This window comes from Pterocles gutturalis, unplaced genomic scaffold, assembly GCF_000699245.1.
Source record: "Pterocles gutturalis isolate BGI_N339 unplaced genomic scaffold, ASM69924v1 scaffold40355, whole genome shotgun sequence".
NCBI lineage: Eukaryota > Metazoa > Chordata > Aves > Pterocliformes > Pteroclidae > Pterocles > Pterocles gutturalis.
The window spans coordinates 18,709-27,798 of record NW_010147359.1 but is presented as its reverse complement, the minus strand read 5'-3'; the positions used below and the strand labels follow the sequence as shown (position 1 = coordinate 27,798).

Sequence of the window (9,090 nt, the reverse complement as noted above, 5' to 3'; positions counted from 1 at the left end):
TTAGAGTCTGACTTCCTGTTGGTAGCACCTACGGAAAGATTTTTATTGTGGTATTTATAAAGCATTATTACTCATGATGTCTTAAAAATCATACCTACTAGTAAGAAAGTGTCTATACCCCAAAATGTTCTGGGACATTGGAGTAGTAGGACTTAATGACTTTTCCAAAGAGATTTAGATATACCAGTGATGACTGCTGACCATGGAAAAGAAAAAACAGAGAATTTTATAAATGTACAGAATTGTATTTCCCATAGCAAAGCTCTGAGGAACTCAGGAGGGGAGAGGAGGAGGGCTTGGAAGCTGTTGCTGTGGTTTTGTGTGGTGGGTTTTGTTTGGTAGCAGGGGAGGGGCTACAGTGATAGCTCCTGTAAGTAACTGCTAAAGTTCCCCCAGCTCTGTACAGGCTGCACACTTGTTCTAGTGCCCAGTGGACAACAGTTTCCAATGGCTGGGTTTTGGTTGGGTGGCAACGAGCCTGGGACATGATGCCACTTCCATCTCTCCTTGTCTTCTCTATTTGTAAAATATGGGAGTCATAGTATTTTGATGCCTACCCACACTGATTATTGGAAGATGCTTATGTAGCCCACGCTAAGTGGCCTTCCCATGGTTTACTTAACCATACCACTGGATATTTCAGCCAGCACATCTAAGAACTACAACAGCTAGTCCCTATAAGGACACTTGAAAAGCTTCCTTGCCCAGCTCAGTCTTTAGATCTAGAAGAAGGGCTGTTAAATAATTTACTCTAAATTCCTGTCTATCACAAGCCACCAAAAGGCTCACAGCTACTCAGTCCTTTACTAAAACCATAGGACTTGCAGGACTTATTGGTTCTTCTTTGCTACGTGTGTTGATTCACAGACAGTTTCATATCTGTGCAGGGTAGAAGCTGTTTGCTTGCTCATGTTGACAATAGAAACAAGGGACTGTGAAGGGATTTACTTACAGGGTTGGGCCATGGCAGTGGACTCTTTAAATAGCTGTGTGACTCTTGTCTGTGTATCTGGATTTGATTATTAAGCACTTTTTAAAATTATCAGCAACAAAGTAAATAGGTTTATTGCACTTGAAGAGGCCTCTCTTCTCAAGTGACAGATTATTGCGCCTACTCAAATTATTGTGAGTGGAATGAAAAATACTACCATTAAAAGGCCAGGGCTTTTCATTGATCTGAATGTTCCTCTTTTAACAACTTTGGCAGCATCAAGGAGACTTAAAGTGGAAGTAAATTATATTGGTATGTTTTATTTTAAACATGAGTTTAAATGTGATTTTAAGCCAACTTTAAGGCCAATTGTTTGTAAAGGGGGGCTTAATGGAATTGGGAATTATGCCCAGAGCAAACACATTGCCTATTTGGCAGTGATTAGCAATGTGTTAACAATTTCATGTCCTGACCACAGGGTACCTAATTACTAAGATACTTAAATACAGCTTCAGATACAGTAGTAGCATGTTTAGAAATTTACTTTAACAACATTTGAATCTGCTCTCAAGGAAGCTGTAGAAGACAGTAAAAGGGCTTTGCAGAGGTATCCTCATGATACCTCCGGCTGAGCGTTCACAATTCTTGGGGATGCTTTTCCCCACAAAGCCTTGTGTTGGGCCATTTTCTCCATGGAGGGGTGGTGGAAAGCCTCTTGTTTGAGACATCTGAAACTGCAAAGAGGACAAAACACTGGGGAATGTATAGTACAGTACAATATAGCCAGAACTGGATGGGATCACCTTAGTAATTTCTAGACCTTGATTTTCCTTGTCTGAACTTTGTAGAATTACACATTTATTCTTTACAGCCCTCACATCTTGTCACCAGGAAGGGCTTTTGGACAACATGTGCCCAAGCAGGGTCATGTTCTGGCTGCTGTTGATAGCCTGTAAATAAACTCATTTGTTTCTGTGCCTGAGCTATTGTGCCCTGCTTGGCTCCCATGTGCAGCTCAAGTTTTCTGTGCAGTGATCCTGGCAGAAAAGCCACATCTCTGCTTTTTCACTGGACCAGTTTGCACCCTTCCTGCACCACAAGAATGGGTGGTGCTGCTAAATGTCATCCAGAGTTTTCTCTGCAGGGACTGGAGAGTACAGGAAGCAATGAACCTCTGCCCTCTGTGGGTTTTGTTACGAGCTAAGGGACCCCAGCACTCCATTGTCTCAGTAACAGTGACCTGAATGTGTCTACTGGAGTAGCGTCACTGTGTCACATTAAATCACTTTTCTACGTTGACTTACCTTGATCAGATTTTTTAATCTGATTATTAGATTTTTAATGAATTTTCAGTTTTGTTTTTTCTTATTTGCCAAGGAAATGGAGATCAGGAAATGGAAACTTGGCAGTATCCTCGCCATAAAAGCTTTCCTTCCTTGCTCACCATGCTGGCAAACATTTGTGCATGGTTAATACAAGAAATAGTAACATTATGAAGCTTCATTTATGCTCATCCAGCTTAATAGGTCCCACAGTGACTCCACATAGGACAAAAACATGTTCCAAAAGGTTTAGGTGGAAAATCACTGCAGATACACCCCAATTGTTTGATTGTGTGGACCAGGGCAACATCATGGGAACTACAGTGTGAGAGCTGGAAGAGCCCATCACAGACAGACCTAAGAGCCTCATGACTACTTTAGGATTCACAGAGAACATTTCTGCTGAATATGGTAGTCTGGACACTGCAAAAGATGGATAAGGGTGTTTGTCAGGGTGCTTAGAGGAAATGCATGACTTCTTTGTTTTAATTTTTAAAAAATTTGTAGGTTTTTTAAAGTTATGGCCATAGTGTAACTTCATTCCTTAGGACTGGAACTCTGTCAGAGAGCTGAACTCCATGTGGGTTGTGCTATAGGGGTGGATAAAAGAAAACTTTCAGACAGAGGTGGGTGAACTTGTGCATCAAGACATTCACAGACAGTTAGGCAGATTTTAGTTTCAGAGGTCATCTTTTCCTGTCTCTAACCTCATCTCTACTCAAGTCAAAGGCCTGGGCCATTGTAAGGCAGCAGTTGCTCTGGTATTAGTGGTACTGAAAGAAGAGATGGAAAGGCCAAGACATCCTCAGGACGTCTGTGATGGAGTACTAGGCTTGTGTGTTTCAGATCATCCCCATAACATGGATGTTCATGACTGACCGTGAGGGTGGTGGACTCACAGGCCTGCTCCCAGTCCCCTCAGAGATTTATGGGATACCGTGTTTCGGTTGCAAGACTCCACACAAATGTGGATAAACCTGAGGAAGATGAGGCTCAACAGGGCCACAAGTCATGTGCTTTCACACTGCAACATGATGACCTTTACCTTGCTCAGTGGCCTGAAGGGCAGCAGGTGCTCCCTGAAGAAGCCTTTGAGTAGCCAAGAGTCCTTACAGCCATCTGTCAATGAACAGGCACAAGAGCTATGGGGTGGCAAATCTTCTGCCAGAGCCAAGCACCACAGGGTGACACAGACTGGAGACAAGTCACACCTTCTTCTCATGCGTGAGACGGGTCTTGACATGGGCGCCTGTGTTCCTGCATGGGGAGAGATGTCTGCTTAGAGAAAAGAGGTCTGGAAACAGCCGAGTACCAGCAGGCTGGGGCTATGTGGCTTGGGTGCTAGTCCAAGCTGCAGACCATTTGTCCTTGGCTGGTATCTGAAAGGGTTTACAAGAGAGCAGCGACTGCTCCCTTTCTGTAGCTCATTGAATTTACAATTTGGTTTCACTATAGTCTCTTTATACCTGAGGCGATTTTTACTGAGGACTAATCACCACAGGGTTCTCAGCTCCCTTTTCTCTGGAACGCGCTCCAAGCTGTTTTTCTTTGTTTGTAGGCCACTGCCCAGACATCCACCACCATGACCCTCACCGTCCCTGCCACGACAGAGACCTACACACGGACTCAGTACTGCAAGTGGCCGTGCGAGTGTCCAAAGTCCCCACCTCGGTGCTCGGTAGGCGTCAGCCTGGTCACAGATGGCTGCGACTGCTGCAAGATGTGTGCCAAGCAGCGCGGAGAAAGTTGCACCGAGGCCGACACGTGTGACTTCCACAGGGGCTTGTACTGTGACTACAGTGGAGACAGACCTAGGTACGAAATAGGAGTATGTGCACGTAAGTGATGTACATATATTTTTGACTTAGATATACACTGGCAGCTCCCCTTGGTCTGAGAAACTGCTGAGATTTATCTCATTAGATACCTGACTGTATGCTCATCAACTCTTCCATTCATCATCTTCCATTTCCTTATAGCTGTCTTCATTCTCAGGGCAGTTGGCTGGATGTGAAATGACACCTGAATTCTTGCTCTTTGAGTTGTCTGCAGCCAAGAGCAAGGAGCAACCAGCATTTGAAGGTCCTCAGATTTGCAAGTAGATGATTCTGTATTCCCCATAACAGGAGGAGGTGCTGTGATGGGTTGGGGATGAAGGAAGGATAGGTATGCAGCTGGCTTTAAAGACAAGCAATATGGATGTCTACCTGAAAATCATGACATTAAGGAGACGCTTTTGGCTTATTCCCAGTAGTGGATCCCTAGGAAGGACAGCACGTGGTATCCTGTCAGAGGGTCAGGGATGAATCATATTCTAGGAAAGTTTCATGGTGACAAATTGAGGTCTGAGCCTTAATCTTACAACAGTTTCAGTCACATTAGCTGCCCTGAAGCAGAAGGATTTCTTCCTGCTTGTCATAACAAACTCTTGGTGGGATCATTTGTGTGACTGGGATGTTTTTATTCAAGGAGAGAAAAAAGAAATGAGGTAGTGTTTTGCCTGTCAAGGATATATTCACTTGTTCTGAGATCCAGAACATGGAGGAAATCTGATCCGCTCATAAATGTAATAAATGATTAAAAAAACATTACTCTGGAAATGATTGAAAGGGAAAGATTCATGAATACAACCACACAGTTAGCTAATTAAAATATATTGATTATGGCTTTAGGTTCACAAACAGGAAAAAGCCATTTAGAGGAAGGGTCTTCTAGGGTGGAATAAAAGCATGAGTGAGGTACCAATAGAAAATGTAAGGAAGGAAACCTGGAGGAGAGCTGATTGTGAGACGAATAGGTAGAATAACTGATTCACAAGAAAGAGAAAAGATTGCAGTGAACTTCAATAAACTTAGAAAATCAGAGGTTCGGGATAGCTGGAAGTTTCTCACAGAAATGAAGCCAGGGGTTGCTGTTCCTCAGCAGAAGAAGGATGGGAAGTGTAGTAAGAAATGACCTTGGCTTTGCATTAGCTCAGCCACAAAAATACGCATGCAGAAAGTGCAGTCTCATCAGATTTTTGTAGGGTATGGGCAAAATAACAAGTGAATGTATGTGCAAGGAGCTGTAAGCTTAGACAGTAATTTTTAAGATTAGAAAAAAATCAAAGGTTAAGAAAAGAGGATATGAGATCATTCAAATGTATTGTCTGGAGTGTGTGTGTAGCATTCATGGGAGGTCTGTAAGAACAGGCGAGACAAACATCTGCCAAGAATGACATTGTTACAGTTGGCCTTGCATTGGGACAAGAAAACATTATAGATGTTGTCTCAAAGCTACCTCAGCCTTCCTAGGCCTCTTTAAAGGCTGTGTTGCTTCATGTTTATTTATTTGCTTGCTTTCTTAGCAGAATTTTTTTTTTTTTCAGTCCACTCATGCATCACAGGCATTCAGTACGCCTGTGGCAACAGCACTGTGATGTAGAAAGATTGATCCCCAGCTTCCCCAGTGAGGTCTGGAAGGATTTCCAATCCAATGCACTTTCACATGCCTACTGCCATAACATTACACCCCCCATTATCTGACATTTATGGCTATGTGTTGAGGGGCATTGCGGCATGCACAGTTGAAGGACGTGAGAAGTAGGTCTTCCCATGGTTAGGAAGTGAAGTGGTTTGTTTCTGACTGCCACAGAAAGCTGTGGTCATCCCCTTGCTTGCAGCATCCAGGTAGATGCGCATGTCGGGATCTGCTGACAGGTTCTTTCTTTTCTCTGGGTCATATACAGGCTGCATCCCCTCGCTCTGAGTACACCAGATATTGTCCTGACTTCAGGGTGGGTGAAGGCAAGAGTGAGACTCCTGTGCTGGCTGTTGGGGACTAACTGCTGTGAGGAATTTGCTTTGCAGCTGGATGCCAAAAGATGTGTCTAAGAGAATCCAGGGCATGCAGGACTACAGAAACAATAGAATTTGTGGAAAATGAAGGTCTGGAAAGAGCTAGGAACTGGTTTGGGAAAGGGAAGGGGGTGAAACTATGGGAAATTCAGGATGTATCTGGACTGGCATGCTGAAGTGTGTCCCAGGATCTGTCACCCAGACATCAGACAGGAGCTTGCTGGGAGTCACTACAGCTCCCCTTTTGTTGTTGACTTTTCTCCTCACTGAAGCAGGGACAGAAGGGTGCTGAGCACATGTCCAGGTAGGGAGGCAGGCACTGTGCACGTGGGGCAAGGAACTGCGAAGTGCTCCTGAATCGCCTGCCTTGGATGCAGATAAAGCTTTTTCTTAAACTGCCATAATCTGTGTGCACACTTAGAAGCTTAACTGAATCTCAGCTCTGGCTCCAGCACTGGGTGATGTCTCTTCAATACAAAGGCTGAAGCATTATCAAAATCAGAGCTGACCACAACCTGGAGATCTGGATCTGTGCTTCAAATTCCAAGTCTCATCATTGTACAGAAGGGATTTGCTTTTGATGTTTTCACTCAGCCCATTCTAAAAATAGGAAACCTCCACAGAATTTTAATCCAGCACTTCAATTTGTGTTGGCACTGAAGAAGCTGCACTGCAGCTCCATTTCCAAACAGATTTAAAGCTTAGGGAACCTGATTGGTGCATGCACACTGCCTCCCTGTGACCAAACAAGAAACTGAAGTTTGAATTTTCCATTAGAAGATTTCTGCCACTAGTTCCAAATAACTGTCCGTAACTTTGAAACAAAAAAAAAAAAATTGCTGTTTTGTACAGCTCATGTCTTATTTCCTGAATCAATGTGATTCCTGTTCATGGGCAATCAAAAAGCTTGCTTTTTTTTGTGATTTTATTTTAAAATATACATCAAATACTATTTTTCATGACTTTATAATGTGTGACTTCATTTTCCAAGACAACTGTTCTCTGATAACCATTCTATGATTCTGTGATAAACTGAGTGGAATCTGGTTGCCTAAATAGAGGAATCCAGTGCCATTTTAGGTGACCCTTTACTATCTTGGCTGTACTCCTGCTTCAGATGGGTACAGGTGTATCATATTTGCAACTCCATTTAGTCCTCTCATATGTCCCTGAAAACCTCAATTTTCACTCAATATCTGTTTTAATTACTTTGATTGCTCCTACTGTAAATGACTTTTGTCAGCATGCCATTAAATTATTTTTTTAAGTGAGCGTTTGTAGATAGAACTTGTTTTATTTTCTAACTTATTTTTCCCATGAAGCATTAAAAGAGTAATTTTTTATTTTTTTTGCTGTGATTCAGAATGAAAACAGTTTCCTAGATGGCGTGACCACATTTGGCTCAGCATCACATCAAATACATCACCCCGCAGCACAGCCGTGTCTCCGCTTAGACTCCATTATCCCAGGGAGCAGCTTGGTAAAAAAACACATCAGCGCTGTTTGTTGCCAGCATTATTTTAATGGTGCTTTGTGTGTCTTTCTCTCTTTTTCTTTCCTTTCAGAGATTGTCGGTGTAGGATGTGTCCTCAATGGAGTCAGGTACAACAATGGGGACACATTTCAGCCCAACTGCAAATACAACTGCACGTGCATTAATGGGGCTGTGGGCTGTATTCCCATGTGCACAAACTCACGCCCTCCCCTTGTCTGGTGCCCAAATCCAAAGCTGATTAAGATGGCAGGGAAGTGCTGTGAGCAGTGGATTTGTGATAACTCCAAGAAAATCAGGAAGACCTCTCCACGCCACATCGCCTCTGCAGGTACGGGGGGGAGTGAGGTGGACCTCTCCATCATTGGAGAATTGATGTCAGTCTCTTCAACCAAAGCATCAGACTGCACTGCCAGACCTGGCAGGAGTCTAGCCTTTGTGTGAACACGGCACAGAGAGTCCTATACAGCACGTAGTGAAGGACAGGACATGCTAACACCAGTGGTGTGCTTGAACTCCTTAGAAGCAATATGAGATTCATCAAACCTGTTTGTGTGACAAAGCCCCCTTTGAGGGACACATCTGCTGGCACTCGAAGATGTCACAAGTCCTTTTTACTTCACCATTTTTTATTTTTTTTTAGTCTGGACCCTCTTAAAAACAGAATGGGCTCAATTTAATTTGGGACTGAAGCTTTCTGCCTGGGTTATATTGCTTTAGTAGTATGACTTTAGAGGCTCTGTATCTTAGTAGTGCCGAACTTAGATAAGACTTTGAAAACAGTTATTGTGGTGGAAGTTTCACTGCCACTTGAGCTAAATTGTCTTTATCTTAGCATAGCTTTTTGGAAATTCTGGACTGATGATATTATTGAAGTACCTATTTTATGTATTATATAAGTTTATCTTCATAACCACCTGGGATGCAATGTAGAGACATTAGCCACATTAGCCCTATTTTATAGACTATCACCTCACAAAAGTAGAGCTCAAGTAGACATAGGATGCTTGTTGTAAACCAGGATTTTATTTCCTAGACGGTAAGGATTTTTTTCCCAATCCTTGCTCTGTATTTTTGTTGCACAAAACAAAGTCTCAGTCTCCATTTTGTGGGTTAAAACCACCAGAGTATAACCCTCACTTCTGTCCTTGGTAGCTTTGAACTGCGAGGTAGGTCCAAATTCAAAACATCTAGTACTGCAATTGGCCTTATGCCTGCATGGCCTCAGTCCCTAAGCAGGCATAACACAGCTTTCCTTGCCTTCTATTTTTTCTAAGTAGAAGTCTTACAGAAGTGAGACTAGCATTTATTACATTTAAAATAATAATTAATATAATAGTAAATATAATAGTGAGCAAGCTCAGTGCAGCAGAGTTTCTCTCAGAGTTCTGCCTGTGGGCTGTACTGTGAGCTGCAAGCACGTGGGGACTTTGGCCGAGGCTGTGAAGGAACCTGACCCGGGGGTGTCGGCTGCTTTCAAAACAGGTCCCACCCTTTCTTCAAGTGGCT

General features: G+C 43.1%; 1 protein-coding gene across 2 annotated transcripts in view; it reads left to right on the top strand.

Moving 5' to 3' along the window:
• The first annotated feature begins 3,804 nt into the window (after positions 1–3,804).
• WISP1 (WNT1 inducible signaling pathway protein 1) overlaps positions 3,805–9,090 on the top strand; it is a 6,861-nt gene continuing 1,575 nt past the window's right edge. Inside the window, exons 1-2 of one of the 2 annotated variants that reach the window (XM_010086023.1) lie at positions 3,805–4,068; positions 7,655–7,912. In XM_010086023.1, coding sequence (XP_010084325.1) covers positions 3,954–4,068; positions 7,655–7,912 — 373 coding nt within the window. In that variant the 5' untranslated portion in view covers positions 3,805–3,953. Of the gene's footprint in view, positions 4,092–7,654; positions 7,913–9,090 lie in introns of both variants that reach the window. The other variant, XM_010086022.1, reaches the window with a different exon arrangement.